The sequence below is a fragment of the Rana temporaria genome, chromosome 7 (assembly GCF_905171775.1).
Source record: "Rana temporaria chromosome 7, aRanTem1.1, whole genome shotgun sequence".
Lineage (NCBI taxonomy): Eukaryota > Metazoa > Chordata > Amphibia > Anura > Ranidae > Rana > Rana temporaria.
Genome location: NC_053495.1, coordinates 10,400,660 through 10,426,844, shown reverse-complemented (window position 1 = coordinate 10,426,844; position 26,185 = coordinate 10,400,660). Strand labels below are relative to the sequence as shown.

The 26,185-nt window shown below is 47.4% G+C and overlaps 1 protein-coding gene across 2 annotated transcripts in view; it reads left to right on the top strand.

The window, feature by feature from the left end:
- FGD5 (FYVE, RhoGEF and PH domain containing 5) overlaps positions 1-26,185 on the top strand; it is a 171,587-nt gene that overhangs the window by 50,298 nt on the left and 95,104 nt on the right. For both annotated transcript variants that reach the window (XM_040358875.1, XM_040358874.1), the window contains exons 4-5: positions 16,979-17,037; positions 19,589-19,619. In XM_040358875.1, coding sequence (XP_040214809.1) covers positions 16,979-17,037; positions 19,589-19,619 — 90 coding nt within the window. The remainder of the gene's footprint in view (positions 1-16,978; positions 17,038-19,588; positions 19,620-26,185) is intronic.

Here is a 26,185-nt window from a genome sequence, read left to right as displayed (position 1 = left end):
GCCCCCCCCCCCCAGAACTAGTTGGATGTGTTTGCCACCCAGGGTTGGTTGATTGTGTCTGCATTTGCCCCTGGGGCTAATGAGTTGTGTTGGTGTTCGGCCCCCAAGGATTAGGCTAGTTAATTGTGTTTGCCCCCCAGAACTGGTTGGTTGTGTTTGTTCCCCAGGGCTAGTTGGTTTAGATTGCAACACAAGGCTAGTTGGTTGTGTTTGCTTCCCCAAGCAGGTGGTTGTAATTGCCCCCCCCCCCCAGGTCTTGTTGGTTGTGTTTGCATTTGCCTCCCGAGGCTAATGAGCTGTGTTGGTGTTTGGCCCCAAGGTCTAGTTGGCTGTGTTTGACCCCCCAGGTTGTGTTTGCCTCCTAGGAAAATTGGCTTTTTGTGCCCCAAAGGGCTAGTTGGTGGCATTTGGTTTTCCCTTCCCCAGAGCTAGTTGGTGTTTGCCCCCAGGGCTGGTTGGCTGTGTTTGCATTAACCCTCCCCAGAATTGGTTGGTTGGTACCTGCCAGTCTCATTGGTTGTGTTTTTATTTGCCTTCCGGGGTTAATTGCTTGTGTTTCCCCATCCAGGGTTTGCATTTGTCCCTCGGGTTAATGGGCTGTGTTGGTGTTTGCCCCCCAAGGGCCTGTTGGTTGTGTTTGTATTTCCCCCCGAGGACTATTTGGTTGTGCTTGCCTCCTGGGGATAATTGGCTGTGTTAGCCCTAGTTGGTTGTGTTTGCGTTTTCCATCAAGGTCTGGTTGGGTGTGTGTGTGTGCCCCCAGGGTCTGGTCGGTTGTATTTGTGTGTGCCCCCAGGGTCTGGTTGGTTGTATTTGTGTGTGCCCCCAAGATCTAGTTGGTTGAGTTTGTGTGTGGGCCCCAAAGGTCTGGTTGGTTGTGTTTGTGTGTGCCCCCAAGGTCTGGCTGGTTGTGTTAGTGTGTGCCCCCAAGGTCTGGTTGTGGGTGTTTAAGCCAGAGGGCTAGTTGGTTGTGCTTGCCTTTCACCTTCCCCAGAGTTAGTTGATTGGTTACAGTTGGCTGTATTTGCATTTGCCCCCCCAGGGCTAATTGGTTGTGTTTGCCACCCAGGGCTGGTTGGTTGTGTCTGCATTTGGCCCTGGTGCTAATGAGTTGTGTTGGTGTTTGGCCCCAAAGAAAATTGGCTGTGTGCCCCCCAGGACTAGTTGGTGGTGTTTGTGTTTTCCACCAAGGGCTGGTTGGTTGTGTTCGTTTGTGCCCCTAAGATCTGAATGGTTGTGTTGGTTGTGTTTGTGTATGCCCCCAAGATCTGGATGGTTGTGTTGGCTGTGTTTGTGTATGCCCCCAAGGTCTGGAAGGTTGTGTTTGTGTATGCCCCCAAGGTCTGGATGGTTGTGCTGGTTGTGTTTGTGTAAGCCCCCAAGGTCTGTATGGTTGTGTTGGTTATGTTTGTGTGCCCCCAAGGTCTGGATGGTTGTGTTGATTGTATTTGTGTAAGCCCCCAAGGTCTGGACGGTTGTGTTGGTTGTGTTTGTCTATGCGCCCAAGGTCTGAATGGTTGTGCTTGTTGTTTTTGTGTGTGCCCCCAAGGTCTGTATGGTTGTGTTGGTTGTGTTTGTGTATGCCCCCAAGGTCTGTATGGTTGTGTTGGTTGTGTTTGTGTATGCCCCCAAGGTCTGGATGATTGTGTTGGTTGTGTTTGTGTGTGCCCCCAAGGTCTGGATGATTGTGTTGGTTGTGTTTGTGTGTGCCCCCAAGGTCTGGATGGTTGTGCCGGTGTCCGTGCCCCCAAGGTCTGGATGGTTGTGGTGGTTGTGTTTGTGTGTGCCCCCAAGGTCTGGATGGTTGTGCTGGTTGTGTTTGTGTATGCCCCCAAGGTCTGGATGGTTGTGCTGGTTGTGTTTGTGTATGCCCCCAAGGTCTGGATGGTTGTGCTGGTTGTGTTTGTGTATGCCCCCAAGGTCTGGATGATTGTGTTGGTTGTGTTTGTGTGTGCCGCCAAGGTCTGGATGGTTGTGTTGGTTGTGTTTTTGTGTGTGCCCCCAAGGTCTGGATGGTTGTGTTGGTTGTGTTTGTGTGTGCCCCCCATGGCTAATTGGTTATGTTTTCCCTCAGGCCAATGGTTTCCAGTCCTCTGTGGGAATTCATTTGTATTTTTACCAAGCTTCATAAGCTGACCCCCCACTAAAAGGTTCCTCACATCTGATGAGTTCCACACCACCAATTTCCAGGGTACAAGGTATAAGTGTACTCTACTTTTGCATCCCAACGCAGCTCAGCTCGACCTCATGTACTGCAACACAAAATAGCCATAAAATGCCACGTTTGACCTACTTTGGTGAAAACGACGGCTGAAGGTTATTCCTGGTTGGCTCTCAAGGTAACTGCACTTTCCTCTTTGACATATCCAACAAACCTGCATTAACTCTGACAGCGAAAGGGTTGGCCCGAAAGTTCTATTTTTAATACCTCGCGTTGGCTCGCCGCCCCTTCTGTCTGCAGCTGATAAACAGAAATATCCTCGGGAGCCCAGCCCCGGGGGGGCCCTCTCCCTCCCTCCATCATACGGTGGGCCCCCACCGGTCAGAGCCCTCTGTAAGGGTTGTAAACAGCGCAGTCAAAACACAGACAATGGGCGGAATAGAATAGAAATGTTTTTCGCCCTCGCGCCGGGGCGTCGATGCCTGCGCCGCTGTTTGTAAATACGAGGCGAGTGAAAATAAAAAAGGTAGAAAATAGCAAGGACAAAAATATCTCGAGAACGCGGTAATATTTCCTGCCGACAGATGGAAGACCTGTTGACAGCACATCTTGTTTGTGCCACGGTGGCCTAAAGCGCGACCCCGCCTTGTAAAATGGCTTAGATATTTTAATGGAGATGAAATAATAAACTTTGTATTTGATATATAAATGTGTACCTAACGAGTGTTTTCTCACTGTGGGGGAGGTGCTTTTATCAGGGGTAGGCATAGATGTCCGCCGGTGTCCCGCGATCGGGTCACGGAGCTGAAGAACGGGGAGATGTCAGTGTAAACATAACGGCCCGGATTCACAGACACTGGCGCATATTTATGCCGCCGTAGCGTATCTCCTTTACGCTACGCCGACGCAGCGCAGAGAGGCAAGCGCTGGATTCACAAAGCACTTCCTCCCAAATCTGGCTGGGTTTCTCAGGCGTAAGTCGGCGTAAGTGGGCGTGAGCCATGCAAATGAGGCGTGACCCCATGCAAATGATGGGCCGAGCGCCAGACAGATACGTATCGCCAACTGCGCATTCACGCCGTCCCGTGGACGCATCTCAGTGCGCATGCTCACAATCACGTCGGAACAACTGCCTAAGATACGTCGGATCACTGCCTACGGCGTGAAGGTAACCTACGCCTAGTCATATTCACGTCCTACGTAAACGTCGTAAAATATGTTGGCTTGAGTTCCCTGGTGCAGCCCTTTGCATGGATGCTGCTGAGTTACACCTCCTTTATGGGGCATAACTTTACGCCGGACGTATGACTTTACGCGCACTGCCTCGGACGGACGTACGTTCGTGAATCGGCGTATCTCCCTCATTTGCATATGCGAATAGAAAATCAATGGGAGCGCCAAATACATCCAGCGTAAATATGCGCCCACTCTACCCCGGCGTAGGCAAGTTACGTCGGTCGGATGAAGTATATTTTCAGGCGTATCTAGTTTTGTGAGCTCAGCGCACAGATACGACGGCGCATATTTGCACTTACGCGGCGTATCTCGGGATACGTCGCCGCAAGTGCTTTGTGAATCCGGGCCCTCATCTCCCTGTTCTGCCTAGTGACATGTCACTGATCGTCTGTTCCCTGTCATCGGGAGCAGTGATCAGTGAGGTGTCACTCGTAGCCACGCCCCCTAACAGTTAGAATCACTCCCTAGGACACACTTAACCCCTTCCTAGCCCCCTGGTGGTTAACCCCTTCAATGCCAGTCACATTTACACAGTAACCAGTGCATTTGTATAGCACTCATGCATTAGTGCTCATACCCGCAAGTGCGCATAGATGCGTTTGTGCGCATTCCACGTTTTTTTCTGACCGAATGCCCCTCTACTGAACTCTACTCGTGTTTTTTATTTTATTTTTATTTTACGCCTGTAAATACTTATGTGTTCAAGGATACCTAGGGGTGTTTAAAGGCCGGGAAAAAAAAGCGCCAAATGCCTCTAAAAACGGCACTGATCAGACGGCTGATGGAGTGGCGTCCATTTACGTTGATTAATAGAGTCGGCGCAATTCTAGAAGGACCATTTACTCAAACTCAAGGTTAGGTACTGAGTAGAGAGTCGGTGGCGGGAAGCCCAAGTAGTCCCCAGAGCCCGACCCTTGTGGCCGGGGGGGCTGAATTGGCAACTGATTACATTTAAAGTAAAGTTGGAGATCCGGCACTCACCACGGAAAAGAGATTGTGGATGCGGTCAAAATGGGCTTGTTTTCTTCTGTGTTTATTATCTTTATGATGTTCATTATCCTGTTTTCAAGCTGTAACCAAAAAGTTTGAGGCCCAGATTCCCAAAGGGCTTACGACGGCGCAGCGCCATGTACGCCGTCGTAAGTCCTAATCTGGGCCGTCGTATCTATGCGACTGATTCTTAGAATCAGTTACGCATAGATATCCATTCGATCCGACAGGCGTAAGGCTCTTACACCGTCGGATCGTAATTGCATTTTTTTTTCCCCGCTAGGTGCCGCTTCCGTCGATTTCCCCGTCGAGTATGCAAATTAGCTAGATACGCGAATTCCCGAACGTACGCGCGGCCGACGCAGTAAAGTTACGACGTTTACGTTAGGCTTTTCCCGGCGTATAGTTGCCCCTGCTATATGAGGCGCAGCCAATGTTAAGTATGGCCGTCGTTCCCGCGTCGAAAATTTATAAAATTACGTCGTTTGCGTAAGTCGTCCGTGAATGGTGCTGGATGTAATTTATGTCCACGTCAAAACTCAAAACCAATGACGTCCTTGCGACGTCATTTAGCGCAATGCACGCCGGGAAATTTTAGGGACGGCGCATGCGTAGTTCGTTCGTCGCGGGGACGCGCTTCATTTAAATGAAACACGCCCCCTACCCGCCGAATTTGAATTCCGCCGGGTGTTTTACGCTACGCCGCCGCAACTTTACAGGCAAGTGCTTTGTGAATAAAGCACTTGCCTGAAAAACTTGCGGCGGCGTAACGTAAATGAGATACATTACTCCCGCCCATTTTTGCGCCATTCTACGAGAATCTGCCCCAGAGTCTATTGCTGCCTACGTAAGGCGTATGAGTGGAGGCAAAGAGGGTGGGAGGCGGAACTAAAGGGTTAATACTCCCCTGTCCATTGGTCCCTCACCAGCGCCGGCATCTTCTTCTGAGTTTCAGTCTTCGGGCCTCTTCATTGGCCGGCGAAGGATGCTGTCACCCCTTTGCACGTGCACAGGAGCTAGTCCCGGAGAACCGGCCCGGCACTGATTACAGCGCCGGAGAAGACAGCAAGCAGCAGTGTAGATATAGAAATACTTGTGGGATTTTTACGGTGCATGTACTAATAGATTGATCCAAAAGAAGTATATTAAAAAGTATACATATTTTATTGATCAATAATTAAGAAAAATTGTTTAAAAACAATTCTTCAGGAAGTACAATATCCCGGGCCGTGTCAGCAGAGCAAAGATTGGTGTCCGTTTTTTTTAGTGTAGTATTTTTTGATTACTTTTTACAATATTGTTTTACATTTTTTTTTACAATATTATTTTTTATTCTTTTTTTACATATTTTTTTTTAAACCCCTTTGGTGAAATATCCAGGGTCTATACCAGGCATGTCCAAAGTCAGGCCTGGGGGCCAATTGGGGTCCGCATTTCGCTTTAATGTGGCTCCACTGGTAATTTTGGATATATATCTCTTTTGTAGCCCCCAACGAATCCCAGAGCGCCGCACATTCAGAGGCTGCATTCATGTCAATGGTGGGGCTGCATTAATTGCAATGGTGAGGCTGCATTCGTGGTACTTGTGAGGCTGCATTCATGGCAATGGTGAGGCTGCATTCAGAGGCTGCGTTCATGGCACTGGTGAGGCTGCGTTCATGGCACTGGTGAGGCTGCGTTCATGGCAATAGTGAGGCTGCGTTCATGGCAATGGTAAGGCTGCATTCATGGCAATGGTGAGGTTGCATTCATGGCAATAATTAGGCTGCATTCGTGGCAATAATGAGGCTGCATTCATGGCAATGGTGAGGCTGCATTCAGAGGCTGCATTCATGGCAATGGTGAAGCTGCAGATGAGCACTGATTAGGCTGCATTGATGGGCACTGACCCTTATTTTGCTTTACAGTTCTTTATTTAAAAAAAAATTCCTGAAACTTCCCTCTTAAAGTGAAGGTGGGCGTTATAAGCCTGTTCATGTTATACGCCGATAAATACAGTATATCCAAATAAAATGCTCATCCTTAGGCTCTTCAACACACACAGCCACAAAGGCAAGAGAATTCTTGTTGGACAGTTCCTTTTCATTTAATTTTAATGGCCCGGATTCAGGTAGATTTGCCCCTTATTTGCGGGAGCGCAGGGCAGCGTTTTTGCCCTGCGCCCCCGCAAATTTACTGCGCTACCCGCGATTCACGGAGCAGTAGCTCCGTAAATTGCGTGTGCGCTGTGTAAACTTGCCCTGCGTAAGGGCGCCTAATGTAAATGATCCCGTAGGGGGCAGGAATCATTTAAATTAGGCGCGCTTCCGGCGCCGAGCGTAGAGCACATGCTCCGTCGGGAAACTTTCCCGACGTGCATTGCGGCAAATGGAGTCGCAAGGACGTCATTTGCTTCAAAGTGAACGTGAATGTCGTCCAGCGCCATTCACGAATCACTTACGCAAATTACGTAAAATTCGAACGTCGCGACGCGGGAAACGACGGGTATACTTTAGCATTGGCTGCCCCTGCTATTAGAAGGGGCAGCCTTACGCTAAACACGCCGTACGGAAACGACGTAAATTGCGTACGCAGGGCTTGCGCAACATTGTGAATCGGTGTTAGTATGCAATTTGCATACTATACACTGAGCACAATGGGAGCGCCCCCTAGCGGGCATCGCTAGAATGCAGCCTAAAATCTGCGTGTCATAAGAGCCTTATGCCACGCAGATTTTAGGCTGCAGTCGGCGTTACGATGTTCCTGAATCAGGAGCATTCGTAACGCCGGAGCAAGTAAGCAATTGCGCTGCGTAACCTATGGTTACACAGGCGCAATTGCTTCTTGAATCTGGGCCAATGATTCAAAGAATGTCGGGCAAAATGGTCGGCCCTCGCGCATGTTCACTTTATCAAATCTGGCCCTCTTTGAAAAATGTTTGGACACCCCTGGTCTATACAGACCCCTGATGTCTCACTTTTGAGACATAGAAATAAACTGAGAACAGAGATTCCCCAGTCCCTTTCTCTGAAGCCTGCAGTAAACACAGTTCCCTATGCTTCAGTTAAGAATGAAGTCAGGAGCGATCGGTACAGATCACTTACTGTGTTCATTCCGAAAGGGATAATGAAAAATATTTACCAACCCCTTCCACCCTCATGAGAGGAGGGAAGCTGGCAGCACTGTAGGGAGGGGGGGGGAGACAGGAAGCAAGAATAACCGGCACGGGGTGATTAGGGTGTGCTCAGGCACACCCGGCACACCCTGTGCGCAACTCCTATGATGATACCTGAACAAAAATGGCAGCGTGCTTCTGGAGAGAAAAGCAGATGAAGGCATTGTCAGGGGGAGTACTGGGGTCTCTGTGATAAATACCTGGAAGGGTTAATCTTACACAATACTGAGCCTGGATGTAACATGAAGAACATACCTGAGGAGGACGTGTCCAATGTAATTGGTAGATAAGTCTGCTATGATGTCAGAGTGAAAGCTTCTTTGGGGAGAGGGATTGACAGGACTGTATTTTTGTTTGTTTTTTATGATCTGTAATTGCCATTTTTTATTGAGTTGCTATTTTTGTTATATTTCATCTGTCTCTGCCCTTTGACCTCTATGGTGAAAAAAACGATTCCTATAACATTGCGGCTCCCCCCATATAAAAGTGTCTATAATTGTCTCCGCTGACCCACATAATTGCTTCATCTATAGATCAGTAAATGCCGCCGTCTCCTCCAGCCAAATCCATTACTTACTAATTCTATCACTGCCCCGGGGGGGGGGGGGGGGGGGGGCACAGAGGAAACATCTTACCATAGAAGCCGAATTAAACCAACAACCAAAAATGTCATATATTGCACCTTACCAATCAATAGATGTGGCAGCTTTTGTTTTTTTAGGCTTTTTCCCCCCTCACCTGGTGATCTGGACAGTAACAGGAGGTCTGTATTAGAGCGCCCCCCTACTCTGGATGAAGGAGCACAGGCGGCACATTTGGACAGCAGTATTGTCAGCCTGTGGGGAGGGAAATGTTAGATGGACTAGCAGATTTAAATGCAGTAATTAAAGCCAAACTCCAGCTAACACTTAATAGATACGCCAACATTTTTTTTTTTCTTTTGGGACACAGGGGCCCGGATTCACGTAGAAGCGCGCATCTTTGTGCGGGCGTAACGTATCCTATTTACGTTATGCCTCCGCAACTTTGACTGGCAAGTGCAGTATTCTCAAACCAAAGTTGCGGCGGCGTAGCGTAAATAGGCCGGCGTAAGCCCGCCTAATTCAAATTTGGAAGATGTGGGCGTGTTTTATGTTAATTTAATGTGACCCCATGTAAATGGCGCTTTTTACGAACGGCACATGCGCCGTCCGTGCGTGAAAGTATCGACGTCTGTGAAAGTATCGTCCGTGAAAGTCCGTGAAAGTATTGACGTGAACGTAAATGACGCCCAGCCCTATTCGCGAACGACTTACGCAAACAACGTAAAACGTGAAAAATTCGACGCTGTTCCGACGTCCATACTTAACATTGGTACGCCTCATCTACGCCTCATATAGCAGGGGTAACTTTACGCCGGGAAAAGCCTAACGTAAACGGCGTAACTGTAATGCGACGGCCGGGCGTACGTTCGTGAATTGGCGTATTTAGCTGATTTACATATTTCTAGGCGTAAATCAGCGTACACGCCCCTAGCGGCCAGCGTAAATATGCAGTTAAGATACGACGGCGTAGAAGACTTACGCTGGTCGTATCTTATACAAATTCTGGCGTATCTGATTCTTTGAATCAGGCGCCAAGATACGACGGCTCAGACTCCTACGAGAATCTGGGCCAGGATGTATATAAATAAATAAAAGCTGATCATTGCTGATCATCTGACAAGTTCTCCTGACACCAAGAGAAAAATGGGGGACAGGGGAGGGAGCTCCAGCACACAGCCTTGTGTAGGTGTAGGTCCCCCGGACAACAAGCTTTGCACACTTGTAGAGGAGAAATGGGGCTACATGTGTGCCAAGTTCCGGGTCCAGGGGACCTACAACCGGCCGGTACCGGGTCCCCAAAATCACTGGAGAAATTACAGTTTAACATTGGAGTCTATAGAAGGGGTGCCCGGGTTTGAAAAATCGGTGCTCCCCGGCCATAGGTTCCCCGGACAACAAGCTTTGCACACTTGTAGAGAAAGAGTGGGGCTACATGTGTGCCAAGGTTGGGGTCCAGGGGACCTACGGCCGGCCAGTACCGGGTCCCCAAAATCACTGGAGAAATTACAGTTTAACATGGGAGTCTATGGAGGGGGTTCCCGGCTTTGAAAAATCGGTGCTCCCCGGCCATAGGTTCCCCGGACAACAAGCTTTGCACACTTGTAGAGAAAGAGTGGGGCTACATGTGTGCCAGGTTTGGGGTCCAGGGGACCTACGGCCGGGCAGAACTGGGTCCCCAAATTCTGGGAGATCAGGCGCAAAAAGGTGACTCGAGTATAAGCCAAGGGGGGGATTTTCAGCACACAAAAAATGTGCTGAAAAATTTGGCTTATACTCGAGTATATACGGTATCTGAGAAGCAGAAATTCCTGATTGCTCCGGGAACCTCTAGCAACCTCTGAAATTTGGCTTATACTCGACTCGAGTATATATACGGTATCTGAGAAGCAGAAATTCCTGATTGCTCCGGGAACCTCTAGCAACCTCTGAAGGAACCCTGGGGTTCCACAGAACTCTGAATAGGAAAGGTTAATTTAAAGGGTGAATAAAGGTTCAAAGTACTGTAGTTTACCATTTTTTTATTTTATAAAGGTCTATACATCTGACCAAGAAGAGAGACATCTGAGAAGGAAAGAGGGACATTGAGATTTAGTTCCAAAAAAGGGACAATTGCTTTGAATGGGGAACAGATGGGAGCTATGGGATCATGCGTACTTCCAGTAGGCTTTTGTTGTGACCACAGGCCTCAAAAAAAAAAAAAAGTGTGGACCATTACTTTCCAACAACAAAAAAAAAGACACAAAAAACATTGGGGTAGATTCAGAGAGCAATTGCGTCTGCGTAACCATAGTTACGCAGCGCAATTGCTTACTTGCGCCGGCGTATCGAATGCTCCTGATTCAGGAACCTCGATACGCCGACTGCAGCCTAAGATATGCCTGGCATAAGGCTCTTATGCCGTCATATCGTAGGCTGCATTCTTACGCAGGCCGCTACGTGGCGTCCGGTAGTGGTCAAATTGCATACTAACGCCGATTCACAACCGTACGCGCGCCCTGCGTACGCAGTTTACGTTGTATGCGTACGTCGTTTTTTGCGTAAGGCTGCCCCTGCTATTAGCAGGGGCAGCCAATGCTACGTATACCCGTCGTTCCCGCGTCGCGTTTTTGAAAAATTATGTCGTTTGCGTAAATGAATTGTGAATGGCGCTGGACGCCATTCACGTTCACTTTGAAGCAAATGACGTCCTTGCGACGTCATTTACCGCAATGCACGTCGGGAAAGTTTCCCGACTGAGCATGCGCACTACGTTCGGCGCGGGAACGCGCCTAATTTAAATGATCCACGCCCCCTATGGGATCATTTAAATTGCGCGCTCTTAAGCCGGGCATTTTTCAGGAGCGCCCACACAATTTACGGAGCTACTGCTCCGTGAATCGAGCATAGCGCAGGTAATTTACGGAGGCGCAGCGGCAAAACGGTGCGCTGCGCCTCCATAAGAAATGCGCAAATGTACCTGAATCTACCCCATTGTAGCCATTCATACAGTATATCCAACTTCTGTTTATTTTTCTATATGAAGTTGATAGAGAATATTTCAGGCAGAACATCTAGCTGACACCCAATGCCTTCCGCCCCCCTCATGTTTACGCTGTCACTTGACGTCCCGCCGAACGTGTATAGATTGTGCCACTTCCTGCCCGATGTGCCAAGCGGGGTGGGGTGAGAGTCGTATGACCCACCAGGCAATGGCAGCTGTGTACGAGGACATATCAATCAAAGGATTATCTTGCATGTATACAAGTGGTGGAAGTGGGGCCTCCCCGAGAACTTGGCACACAGCATGGTGGGGATATGAGGACGTGCCGAGCGCCCAGTGTGCATTATTACCCCGAAGTGATGCCAGTCTTGCTGAGGTCACTTCTGGTTGTGAACTGTGAAGAGGGCAGCCACCAAGACACTAGTAAATGAGCTTGCCCGGTTTACAGGAGTAGAGCATTAGAGCAGGAAAAGCGTTACCGTAAGAATTACTCTAATTACCGAGGAGGATACAACTATTAAGGGAGCTCCCATCCTCAAGCCGGTGCAGTACCGAAGCTCGAATTTTCCCACACTAGAAAAGAATAGTACATTTGTTGCCCATTTAAAGGGTGAAATGTATTTCTTTACAGATACTGGGCCAGATTCACGTAGGAGAGCGTATCTTTGTGTGGGCGTAGCGTACCCTATTTACGCTACGCCTCCGCAACTTAGACAGGCAAGTGCAGTATTCACAAAGCACTTGCTCCGTAAGTTGCGGCGGCGTAGCGTAAATCGGCCGGCGTAAGCCCGCGTAATTCAAATGTGGAAGAGGTGGGCGTGTTTTATTAAAATGAGCCGTGACCCCATGCAAATGAAGCGCCGATCGTACGGCGCATGCGCGTGCATGCTCAGTGTCACGTCGAATTTACTCCCTAAGATACGCCGGCTCAATGCCTGCGACGTGAACGTAACCTACGCACATCCCCATTCACGTACGACTTACGTAAACGACGCAAAAAGATACGCTTGTTCCGACGTCCATACTTTGCATTGGCTGCGCCTCATATAGCAGGGGTAACTTTACGCCGGACGTAAGCCTAACGCAAACGGCGTAGCGGGTGCAAGTACGTTCGTGAATCGGCGTATCTATCTAATTTACATTTTCGACGTGTAAATCTACAGAAGCGCCCCTTGCGGCCAGCGTAAATATGCACCCAAGATACAACGGCGTAGGAGACTTACGCCGCTCGTATCTTGGCCAAATTTATGCGTAATTGATTCTATGAATCGGGCGCATAGATACGACGGCTCACTTTCGGACTTACAACGGCGTACGCGGGGATACGCCGTCGTAAGTCCTTTGTGAATCTGGACCACTGAGTTTAAAGCTGAACTCATTGCATGGGTTGAATGCTCAGTATTTCTAGGGGTATTAGAAGAGGCTGTATTATATAACATTCTACATACCCTGGGGAGAGTCTGTCCAAGAGATTACATTGACATACTAGAGCAGGGGTGGCAAACTCAAATTCATCGGGGGCCGCATTAGCAGTATGGTTGCCCTCAAAGGGCCGGTTGTATCTGTAAGACTATGTGTCCGCTATTTATTATCATAAACAAATGTCACTGCATTTGTTTATTACTGGTTTTATGGAGCGCAGGGTTCAGGAGTTTGCTGCGTACGAAATGCAGGATATAGGAGTATGCTATGGACCGTGTGCAATATCTGACCTCTGCACCCTCCACTCTCCTTCCATCCTCCCATCCACCCTGGGATGGGGTGAGGTAGGATGAGTTGGGATGGGGTGGGATGAGATAGGATGGGGTGCAGTGGGGTAGGATGGGATGGCATGGGGTCGGGATGGGGGTGGATGGGTGCGGTAGGATGGGATGGGGACAGGATGGGGTGGTATAGGATGGTATGGGGTGGGGTAGGATGCAATGTGATGGGGTGGGGTGGAGTGGGGTGAGATGGAGTGGGGTAGGATGGGATGGGGACGGGATGGGGGTGGATGGGATGGGGTGGGGGAGGGGTGCCATGGGATGGGGACGGGATGGGGTGGTATAGGATGGTATGGGGTGGGGTAGGATGGGATGAGATGGGGTGGGGTGGAGTGGGGTGAGATGGAGTGGGGTAGGATGGGATGGGGGTGGATGGGATAGGGTGGGGTAGGATGGGATTGCCCCCACCTCACTGTAACATCCACCATTGCCCCCCCTCACTGTAACATCCAGTCATCCACCATTGCCCCCCACTCGTCATCACTGTTCCAGTCCAACATTGCCCCCACTAGTAATCACTGTAATAATAGCCAGTCCCACATTGCCGCCACTAGTAATAGCAAAACTCACTGTACTTGCACTACGCGCTCTTGCAGAATAGCCGGCTAGAAGATCCACGAGCAGATGAGGGAGGGGTGATGACATCAGCGCGCACCTAGGCAGCCGCCGCCGGCAGGTGTACCAAGATGGCCGACCGCTCCGGAGCTAGGCCGAAGCCGCGGCCTTTCCTAAGGCCGAGGCAGCGGTGCGCTCCGCGGATCACGGATCGGTCACGATCCGTTGGACCACTAGTGGCAATGGACGGCCCGTTGCGCGGGCCACATGGCAAGGTCTGGCGGGCCTTGTGTTTGCCACCACTGTACTAGAGGGTACATGGAGACACAGGTGTCATAGAGGCACACTGGGTGCACAGAGTCACTTGATGACACGGGACATACTGGGATACACAAAGGGCCCTTTAACACAGGGCGTATCAGTAATGATCCGCCTCCGTATGTCCGTGAGCTCAGCGGGGATCGCTCCGTATATCCCCGCTGAGCCGTCGGATGACAGGGCGGTCTCCGCACACTGTGCAGGGACCGCCCTGTCTTTTCTCCGCTCTCCCCTATGTCCGTGTTGATCCGATCCGCAGACGGAAGAAAAAAATAGGATCTTCTTCCGTCTGCAAAATCGGATGTTTGCGGAGGCGGACGATTACGGGTGTCATCCGCTGACACCCGCAATCACATAGGGGCAAATGTATGTCCCTTTTTCATCCGCAAACGGATGGATGAAAAAGCGGACATACGGTCCGCACGTGTGAAAGGGGCCTAACAGACATAGGGATGCATAGACCACGTGAGTCACAGGGTGCTCTGAGGTCACTGGGGTCACGAGGTGACACAGGATGTTCTGGAGTCACTCAATGTCTGATATCGGGTTGTTTTTTTTTGTTCTGACTTCCTCCACTCATGGCCGCCCTCTATTTACATTATTTGTTCCCTTTTTTTATTTTTTATTTTTTTATCCGCCATAAAATGTAGATTTATAGTTTACATCAAGGAAGGAAATGAAATTTGCGGTCCATATGAGAAGCCGTATAATCTGTCACTTTCCCCAATAACAGACAGTGTACTCTGTGACTGCGCCATAAATCTCAGGAATTACATTTGCTTGCGTTTCGCTCGGAGTTTCTGTAATTCTCTATCGGGACGTGTTGATTTTTCCTGAGATCTGCTGCAGGTTGTTACTTAAAGAGGAACTGCGGCACGACCTCCACATTGTGGCCCAGATTCTCGTAGAATAGCGTATCTCTGCGGCGGCGTGACGTATCCGATTTACGTTACGCCTCCTCAACTTAGACGGGCCAGTGCTGTATTCTCAAAGCACTTGCTCCGTAAGTTGCGGCGGCGTAGCGTAAATCGGCCGGCGTAAGCCCGCCTAATTCAAATTTGGATCAGGGGGGCGTGTTTTATGTAAATCTACTGTGACCCGACGTGATTGACGTTTTTCCCGAACGGCGCATGCGCCGTCCGTGGAATTTCCCAGTGTGCATTGCTCCAAAGTACGCCGCAAGGTTTCGACGTGAACGTAAATGACGTCCAGCCCCATTCACGGACGACTTACGCAAACGACGTAACTTTTTCAAATTTCGACGCGGGAACGACGCCCATACTTAACATTGTTACGCCGCACTTATGCCTCATATAGCAGGGGCAACTATACGCCGGGAAAAGCCTAACGTAAACGGCGTAACTTTACTGCGTCGGCCGCGCGTATGTTCGGGAATTCGCGTATCTAGCTAATTTCCATACTCGACGCGGAATTCGATGGAAGCGCCACCTAGCGGATCTAATGGACGCCTGTCGGATCTAATGGATAACTATGCGTAACTGATTCTAAGAATCAGGCACATAGATACGACGGGTCGGATTAGGACTTATGACGGCGTACATGACGCTGCGCTGTCGTAAGTCCTTTCAGAATCTGGGCCTTTATTTTTAATTTTGCCCCGCTTACCTGATGGTGGTATCTGCGCATTTCAGATACTCACCCATCCAGTGGTATCCAGCGTTGACCCACTGAGATCATCTCCTTACCGGCCACAGCTCCGCCCCGCGCGGCCATGTCCTCTCTGACGTCATCGAGAGGCTCGCCGGCTCTTCTGGGTTCAGCAGGTGGGCCTCTCGATCATGCACCGATAGCCTCGCCCCCTCCTCCTGTTCATCATTGAAAGCCTGCGGCCTCCTGGGATATGTGATGTACAAATCCCAGGAGGCCATAGGTGTGCACAGCCTACCGCATTAGCCCAAAAGCCCAAACAGTGCTCTGTGCTGAGTGGCTTCCTGTTCATTCACAAACTAAAACATAGTAAACACTATGCTTCAGTTATGAATGGACACAGTGAGCGAGTGTATTCATTCAGAGGGGGGGGGGGGTGCCAGGTGTGTCTGGGCACACCCTTATCACTATGTGTGGTACCGATTCTTGTTCATTCTAAAACTGAAGCATGGTAAACATCGCAGCATTTGGTGTCAGTGGGAGGAAAAGTTCCCAATCATTGGTATCATAGAAAGGAATAGTGCCCCATCATTGGTGTCAGTGGGAGGAATAGCGCCCCATCATTGGTGTCAGTGGGAGGAATAGTGCACCATCATTGGTGTCACTGTAAGGAATAGTGTCCCGTCATTGGTGCCACTGTAAGGAATAGTGTCCCATCATTGGTGTCACTCTAAGGAATAGTGCCCCATCATTGGTGTCAGTGGAAGGAACAGTTCCCCATCATTGGTGTCAGTGGGAGGAATAGTGCACCATCATTGGTGTCACTGTAAGGAATAGTGCCCCATCATTGGTGTCACTGTAAGGAATAGTGTCCCATCATTGGTGTCACTCTAAGGAATAGTGCCCCATCATTGGTGTCACTCTAAGGAATAGTGCCCCATCATTGGTGTCACTCTAAGGAATAGTGCCCCATCATTGGTGTCACTCTAAGGAATAGTGCCCCATCATTGGTGTCACTGTAAGGAATAGTGTCCCATCATTGGTGTCAGTGGAAGGAACAGTTCCCCATCATTGGTGTCACTCTAAGGAATAGTGCCCCATCATTGGTGTCAGTGGGAGGAATAGTTCCCCATCATTGGTGTCAGTGGGAGAAATAGTGTCCCATCATTGGTGTCAGTGGGAGAAATAGTGCCCCATCATTGGTGTCAGTGGAGGGAATAGTTCCCCATCATTGGTGTCAGTGGAGGGAATAGTTCCCCATTGTTGGTGTCAGTGGGAGGCATATTGCCCCAAGGGCCGGAAAAAGGCCAGCAAAGTGCCACATGCGGCCCCCGAGCCATAGTCTGGAGACCACTGGTCGAGATGATGCTTAATGTTCTCTAGCCAGAAAATGGGGCGGGGCTCTGACTTGCTGCAGCTTCTAATGCACATGGTGAGAAGCTCACAGTGTGCGGTGAAATCAGAAGGGAGCCGTTTCAGTCCAGGAGAGGAGCCGCTACACCTGAGTCTATAGGGAAGGTCAGAGGTCAGATTGAAGTATTTCGGATAGGAATAGATATAATGATACACTTGTGTGATTATATAACCTGAAAACCATTGTGATTCTCTATTATTCTTATTCTGCTTTAGAGAGACGGACCAACCAGAGCGCTGGCGATCGTGGAGAATCTTCTCGCCTCCGAGAAAGAGTAAGTACGAGATCGGAAGACAACGCAATACAAAGACACAAATCACACTTCATTCCCGTACTTCTATGATTCTGCTCAGAGCGGCTTCCAAGAATGGAGGTCATGTGATTTTATTGCCACGTTGGGGTGCGTTGGCAGATCCTGCCATTTGGAATTGCGGGCATAATCGCGGCAATTCTGCACGCAATACCGAAGCGCCCATATGTGAACAGACCCGTAAGCGTGACATTAAGACATTGCAAAGAAGGAAATCTGCAGTATTTTTTTATTTTATATATTTTAATTATGTATTTGTTATATCATGAATGTATGCTACAATGTAGCATAATAATAACAAATAATAATAATAATAATATGATATATATTAGTATAATAATAATAATAATCTATTTGATAAGTACTGTAGAAATATTATAATTTTTGTTTTAGTTGTGGTGGTTGATATTATTATTATTGTTGTTAATAATAATAATAATAATAATAATAATAATAGCAACCACAATAATAATAATAGTAATAATAGTAACATCAACCACAATACAAATAAAATGACTAGTAATGATAATTTTTCTAGTAAAAAAAAATAATACCAGTAATAAAAATAATACTAGTAATAATAATAATAGTAATAGTAGTAACAATAACCACAATAATAATATTACTGTGGTTGTTATTATTATTATTATTATTATTATTATTATTATTATTATTATTACTATTACAAGTTTTGTTATTGTGGTTGTTATTATTATGATCATTTGAAATGTTATTATTATTACTATTATTATTTTTACTAGTATTATTTTTATTACTAGTATTATTATTATTGTGGTTGTTGTTATTATGATTATTTTTATTTATTTTTTATTTATTTTTTGCACAATTCAATAAAATTACTTCAAAGACTCCAAAAACTATTTGATAAGTACTGTAGAAATATTAGTATTATTGTTTTAGTTGTGGGGGTTGATATTATTATTATTGTTGTTAAAAATAATAATAATAATAGTATTAATAATAACAACCACAATAGTAATAGTAGTAACAACAAACACAATAATAATAAATTTAGTAGTAATAATAATTTTACTAGTAAAAAATAATAATATTGGCAGTAATAAAAATAATACTAATAAAACGAATAATAATAATAACAACCACAATAATCATAATACTAGTAATAAAAATAATACTAGCCAAAATAATAATAATAATAATAATAATAATAATAATAATAATAATAATAATTCTAATAGTAGTAACAACCACAATAATAATCATAATAATAATAATAATAATATTACTGTTGTTATTATTATTATTATTATTATTATTATTATTATTATTACAAGTATTATTATTGTGGTTATTATTATTATTATTATTATTATTACTATTATTATTTTTATAACTAGTATTATTATTGTAGTTGTTGTTATAATGATTATTTGTATTTTTTTATTATTTTTTTTGCACAGATGTTGGGTGGGGTAATGTGATGGTAATGTTATAAATGTTTTTCTTTTGTTGTAAAATGTAGAAAAATACAATAAAAATTAGTTGATTGATTATTTGTATTATTATTTATTACTATTATTATTTTTACTAGTACTAGTGTGGTTGTTGTTATTACTATTATGCCGCGTACACACCATCACTTTATGTGATGAAAAAAAATGACGTTTTTAAAAACGTCACTTTAATTGACCGTGTGTGGGGGAAAACGTTGTTTTATGTCTTCTAAAAAACGACCAAAAAAAATTGAAGCATGCTTCAATTTTATGTGTCGTTTTTCAAAACGTCAACTTTTACTTCACATAAATTGACCGTGTGTAGTAAAAAACGTCGTTTAAAACGAAGTTTTTTCACCCGCGCATGCCCAGAAGCTACTTATGAAGCAAGCTTCAATGGAAAAAGTGGTGAGAACATAACCTCGCTTTGCTAGAACATTGTGAGAAAAACGATGGTGTGTAGGCAACTTCGTCTTTGAAAATTGAAGTTTCAAAAACGTCATTTTTTACTTCACAGAAAATGTCGTTTTTTTTCATCACATAAAGTGATGGTGTGTACGGGGCATTAGGCTCGGACCTGTCAGGTGCCTTTAGAAATTGGTTCCTGTACCATTTGAGGGCGACTTCAGAGCGACTTGCATTGACTTTTATTACAGAAGTAGTTTGCGAGCCGCGCTGAAGTCATTCTGACCGGGGTGGCTTTAGAGTCGGGCGACTTTGAAGCCGCCCCAGTGTTGACAGAGACTTACTTTTATTATTTTTACTAGTATTATTTTTATTACTAGTGTTAATATTGTTGTGGTTGTTGTTATTATTATGGTTATTATTGTTATTACTAGTATTATTATTATTATTTGATTTAAATTTTATACAGATCATTACAAATTTCTATAAATATTAGGTTATAATCTTCGAAATGTATAAATATTATAAATGACCAAAAACAAATTGAAGGATGCTTCTTTCTGATTGGCTGCTGTGGACACAACGTTTCCTGTGTTTTATCTTCTGTTGCTGATTATTTCTTTGTTTCCTTCCAGGTATGTGGAAATGCTGAGACACTTGCACACTGTAAGTAAACACGCATTCTCGTCATTTCACCCGGGTAATCCGCGTTATAATATGTTGAATTTTAAAAAACTGTTTTACTGCTTTGCTTTTTGGGACCTGCTGGAATTTTGGATTACTTCCTGTACATATTGCTGGATAGCTGGCAGAAAGTAATAATGTACCCGAATTTACGGATTTGTCAAAATTCATTAAAAAAACAAATTTGGAACGAAACGAATTGCACATGTCTAATTGTAACTATGTAGCAAGTCACAAGGTGAGGCACCAGGAGTTAGGATAGGTTCACATCTATGCGGGTGCAGGACTTCATGTCAATCGCAACGCACTCCTGCAAAAACAGCAAGAACGCGCTGCTGACGTAGGGGTTGGTGTCATTCATTCCTAAAGGCACCCAGTGGTGTTGCTAGGCGGGTGCGGGGGGTGCGGATGACACCCGTGGGTAGCGGCGCCACTAACACCGCCCGCTGCCCCGTGCCTTGCCCTGCGACTGTGTCCCTCAGCAGAGCATAACAAAGCCGCCTCCCCCTCTGCACTGATGGGAGGGGGTTTCTGTACTGCTGGGGGGGTCTGCACTGAGGGGGGAGTCTGTACTGCTGGGGAGGTCTGCACTGAGGGGAGGGGGTGTCTGTACTGCTGGGGAGGTCTGCACTGAGAGGGGGTGTCTGTACTGAGGGGGGTGTCTGTACTGATGGGGGGTCTGCACTGAGGGGGGGATGTATGTACTGATGGGGGTCTGCACTGAGGGGGGTGTATGTACTGATGGGGGTCTGCACTTAGGGGAGTGTCTGTACTGCTGGGGGGGTCTTCACTGAGGGGGGTGTATGTACTGATAGGGGGTCTGCACTGAGGGGGGGGTGTCTGTACTGCTGGGGGGTCTGCACTGAGAGGGGGTGTATGTACTGTTGGGGGCGGTCTGCTCTGAGGGGGGTCTGCACTGAAGGGGGGTGTCTGTACTGCTGGGGTGTCTGCACTGAGGGGGGGTGTAAGTACTGCTGGGGAGGTCTGCACTGAGGGGGCGTCTATATTAATGGGGGGGTCTGCACTGATGGGAGGGGGTTTCTGTACTGCTGGGGGGGGTCTGCACTGAGGGGGGGTCTGTACTGCTGGGGAGGTCTGCACTGAGAGGAGGTGGTGTCTGTACTGATGGGGGGTCTGCACTGAGGGGGGATGTATGTACTGATAGGGGGTCTGCACTGAGGGGGGTGTATGTACTGATGGGGGGTCTGCACTGAGGGGAGTGTCTGTACTGCTGGGGGGGTCTGCACTGAGGGGGGTGTATGTACTGCAAGGGGGTCTGCACTGAGGGGGGGTGTCTGTACTGCTGGGGGGTCTGCACTGAGAGGGGGTGTATGTACTGTTGGGGGCGGTCTGCTCTGAGGGGGGTCTGCACTGAAGGGGGGGTGTCTATACTGCTGGGGTGTCTGCACTGAGGGGGGGTGTAAGTACTGCTGGGGAGGTCTGCACTGAGGGGGTGTATGTACTGATGGGGGTCTGCACTGAGGGGGGTGTCTGTACTGCTGGGGGGTCTGCACTGAGGGGGGTGTCTGTACTGCTGGGGGGGTCTGCACTGAGGAGGAAGGTTTATACTGAGAGAGGGGGTCTATATTGATGGAGGGGGGTCTGTATTGATGGAGGGGGGTCTAAACTGCGGGAGGGGGGTCTGTAGTTAGTGGAGGGGGGTCAGTACTGAGGGGTGACTATAGTTGGTGGGGAGGTGTCACCATTTTTTTTCCCGCACCGGGTGACATCACCCTTAGTGACACCCCTGAAGGCACCCCCACAATTTTGAAATCGCAGCGCATGGAAACACATAGCACCATGCGGTTTTCATGAGATTTTCAGTTAATTTTTAAACAAATGGGCTGCTGTGCCTGCGCAACCTGGGCTTCCATGATTGTGCCATCTCTGAGCTGGCATCTCAGCCCAGGAAGTAGATGCCAGAACAAGGATGGTTCTGTCCTCCTGTGAAGAAATTTGCACCGCGTATGGCCGGCCTTACACATTACTTTGGATGCATTGCACTTAGGATGAAAACAATACATCTGAGGCCCCATACACACGATAGAATCTATCCGCAGATAAATCCGCCGATCCGCTGAAACCGATCCGCGGATAAATTCAAGCGCATGGATTCTATCGTGTGTATGGGGCCTGACACTCTCCCCACTTTAATGGAGATCACACATCAGGGATGGCGGAAGGGAAGAGACCTCACACAGAGAGGGAGCCCTTTCCTATCTCTGTCTCCTCCATTCTTATCAGTTACACTGTCCAGGGAAGTGACACGGGGAATGGAAGTGATCACAGAGGGGACATGTTAATAATGCATGTTACAACCATAAAGTGCTTTAATGTGCTGAAAACTCGGAGCGCTAAAGACGTTGTCACCATGCATTATTAAAGAGGCCGTTACACTGATTGCGGCCCAGGACGAGGTGAGATGAACGCCATCCAATGGACACACCGTCAAGTCCTGTGCGAAGATCCGTATATTGTGTAAATGGCTGGGGGAAGATAAAGGCGATCTATGTGGGATGATGGGGGTCACGCTAAGAAGAGCAGCATACATCATCCTGTAGATTGGGATAAGGAGGATCAATGAAGTCCTCATGAATATTGCCAAGTTATGGTCTAACTTGACCTTTGAGTGTGGGAGGGCCTGATAAAGGCAAACAACACCCAGGCCGCGTACACACGATCGGTCATAACCGATGAAAACGACGGACTGAAGGACCGTTTCATCGGTTAACCGATGAAGCTGACTGATGGTCTGATGTGCCTACACACCATCTGTTAAAAAAAATGATTGTGTCAGAACGCGGTGACGTAAAACACACGACGTGCTGAAAAAAACGAAGTTCAATGCTTCCAAGCATGCGTCGACTTGATTCTGAGCATGCGCGGCCTTTTGACCGATGCTTTTGCATACTAACGATCAGTTTTGACCTATCGGTTAGGCGTCCATCTGTTCAATTTTAAAGCAAGTTCTCTTTTTTTTGACCGAACGATAATAACTGACCGATGGGGCCCACACCCAAACGTTTTGGACCGATGAACCGGTCCTTCAGTCCGTTTTCATCGGTCCAAATCGATCGTGTGTACGCGGCCTTAGGGTCATTGCTTATTCCTTGTGTTAGTAGGGATGGACAAGGACTTCAGACAGGGAGGGCTGCAATCTTGTTGTATGATTGGGCCCGATTTATGAGGAAGGGCACAGGATCATGGTTGGGCATAGTTGGTACCAGTGATCCCTCATCAACCGACTTCCCTGATGGTTCTTCAGGAGAGACACTATATGGGCAAATGTTTGTAGACACCTATAAGGTTGTTGGACATCAAATTCATAATCATAGCCATTAAAATGGAGTCCCCCCTTCATGGCAATTAATATGGAGTCCCACCTCATCATGGCCATTAATATGGAGTCACATCCTATTGTGGGCATTCATTTGGAATCCCCCACCCACCCCCCATCATGGCCGCTTTTATGGAGTCCCACCCTATAATGGGCATTAATATGGAATCCTCCCCCAACCATGGTCATTAATATGGAGTCCCACTCCACCACGTCCCACCTTATCATGGCAATTAATATGGAGCCCCCCCCCCTATTATTGCCTCTAATATGGAGGGGCTCTCTGGGGACTCTGATGTAAGTGGTGGGCTCTCTGGGGACCCTGATGCAAGGGGGGAGCTCTCTGGGGACCCTGATGTATTGAGGAGCTCTCTGGGGACCCTGATGTATTGAGGGGCTCTCTGGGGAGCCTGATGTAAGGTGGGCCTCTCTGGGGAGCCTAATGCAAGAGGGGAGCTCTCTGGGGACCCTGGTGTAAGGAGGGGGAGCTCTCTGGGGACCCTGATGTATTGAGGAGCTCTCTGGGGACCCTGATGTAAGGAGGGCCTCTCTGGGGAGCCTGATGCAAGGGGGGAGCTCTCTGGGGACCCTGATGTAAGGAGCGTCTCTCTGGGGGCCCTGAGCTAAGAGGGGGCTCTCTGCGGACCCTGATGTATTGAGGGGCTCTCTGGGGACCCTGATGTAAGGTGGGCCTCTCTGGGGACCCTGATGTATTGAGGGGCTCTCTGGGGACCCTGATGTAAGGTGGGCCTCTCTGGGGAGCCTGATGCAAGGGGGGAGCTCTCTGGGGACCCTGATGTAAGGAGGGCCTCTCTGGGGAGCCTGATGCAAGGGGGGAGCTCTCTGGGGACCCTGATGTAAGGAGCGTCTCTCTGGGGGCCCTGATCTAAGAGGGGGCTCCTCTGGGGACCCTGATGTAAGGAGCGTCTCTCTGGGGGCCCTGATCTAAGAGGCGGCTCTCTGGGGACCCTGATGTAAGGAGGGCCTCTCTGGGGAGCCTGATGCAATGGGGGGGGGGGAGCTCTCTGCGGACCCTGATGTAAGGAGAGGCTCTTTGGGGAATCAGCCAGGAAGCTGCGCATGGGACGTACTTGGACATTCCAATATGACAATGATCCAAAACACAAGGCCAAGTCCACCTGCCATTGGCTGCAGCAGAATAAAGTGAAGGCTCTGGAGTGGCCATCTCATGTTCCTCCAGTATTTTTTGAAAAAAAAAAGACATCAAATTTATTTATGTAAAGCGTTGCTTGACCGTGCAATTGTCAGTTAAAGTGGCGTATCTCAAAAAATGGCCTGGTCATGAAGGGAAAGTGGTTAATAGAAAACTGGTTTCACCTTTTTTTTTTTTTCATCTGTTGCTGCATCTCAGTGCTGCGGATCTCTTGCAGTCTCTTTGCAGCCGCTTTCCTCTCACATTCCTCCATGGCATTTCTCAGGACGGGTTTCCTGATGGTGACAACAATGGACCATTCTCCATACTTGGCCCTTTAAACCAGTTTAGTGGTCTTTAAACGGCACGCCATGTGCCCAGTAGGTGTATATTTACATGTGTAGAAAATATGCGGTCTCATGTGCTGACCCCCCCTGACACCCCCACAACAAAAGCCTACAAATTGTGTGCCATGGACTCTAGAGGGGGGGGGGTGCAGAATTGAGGAATTTGTCTACGCCATTCCCTGCTTTGCATAATGTATCCTACGCAGCCTGTAATGTCACATTATCATTGCAGCAGACCCAAAAGCCCAGGCGTGACGCTGGTCGGCTCCGTGGGCCCTCACTGTGCGCCTGCTGTTCACTGCACCGGCTGGCCAGCTTGTATCCAGGCAGATCCGGAGATTGGACACGTCCAACAGAGGGCTCATTCTGAAGCCGGAATCCCAAGCAGCTCAGACGCGTCCCCTTTTTTTCACTGACCCGACATATTCATCCTCCTCACCCCCAACCCCCAACCCCCGGCATCTGCAATACAATCAGCTGTTAAAAGAAAACTCCAGACAAAAAACATATTTTTTTTTGCTTTTGCATACAGTCTGGAAATCATAAAAAAATAAATTCAGTCGTTTTTATGGAGTCTGTGACCCCATGAGGGAGATTTGTTGTCACTTCCTGTTTGCTTAACCATTTGCCTGCCCGGCAATTGCTTTTATTTTTTGCACACGTTAAAATCTTTTTTTTTTGCTAGGAATTACTGTAAACCCTCCTAAAAAGTATATATTTTTTGAAAGCAGAGAAAATGGAGAATAAAATGGTGGTAGTTGCAAGTATACGCCGGCGTAATTTCAAAATTCCCGCGTCGTATCTTTGTTTTGAATCCTCAAAACAAGATACGACGGCATCGCGGCTTGATCCGACAGGCGTACGTCTTCGTACGCCTTCGGATCTTAGATGCAATTTTTCGGCAGCCGCTAGGTGGCGTTTCCGTCGAAATCCCTGTCGAGTATGCAAATTAGCTATTTACGGCGATCCACGAACGTACGTCGGCCCGGCGCATTTTTTTCCGTCGTTTGCGTTCGGCTTTTTCCGGCGTATAGTTAAAGCTGCTGTTCTGAGGCGTACTCAATGTTAAGTATGACCGTCCTTCCCGCGTACAATTTTGAATTTTTTGCGTCGTTTGCGTAAGTCGTTCGCGAATAGGAATTTGCGTAGAATGACGTCACCGTCGTAAGCATTGGCTGGTTCCGGTTTAATTTCCAGCATGCGCACTGGGATACCCCCAGGGACGGCGCATGCGCAGTTAAAAAAAAACGTTGGGTCACGACGTATTAACATAAAACACGCCCCCATCACTTCCATTTGAATTCCGCATCCTTACGCCGCAACAGATACGCTACGCCGCCGTAACTTACGGCGCGGATTCGTTGTGGATTTAAACAAAACAAAAGTAAGTTACAGCGGCGTAGCGTATCTTAGATACGCTGCGCCCGGCGCAGATGTATGTGGATCTGGCCCTGTGTGTGTGTGTGTATATATATATATATTTATATATTAAATGTAATAAAATAATTAATAAAAATAAATAAATATTTACATATATTTCAATATAATTTTATTTGAAAATTGTGTGTGTATATATATATATTAAATATATATATGTGTATATATATATATATATAAATATATATATATATATATATATATATATATATATATATATATATATATATATTAAATATAATAAAATAATAAATAAATATAATAAAATAAATAA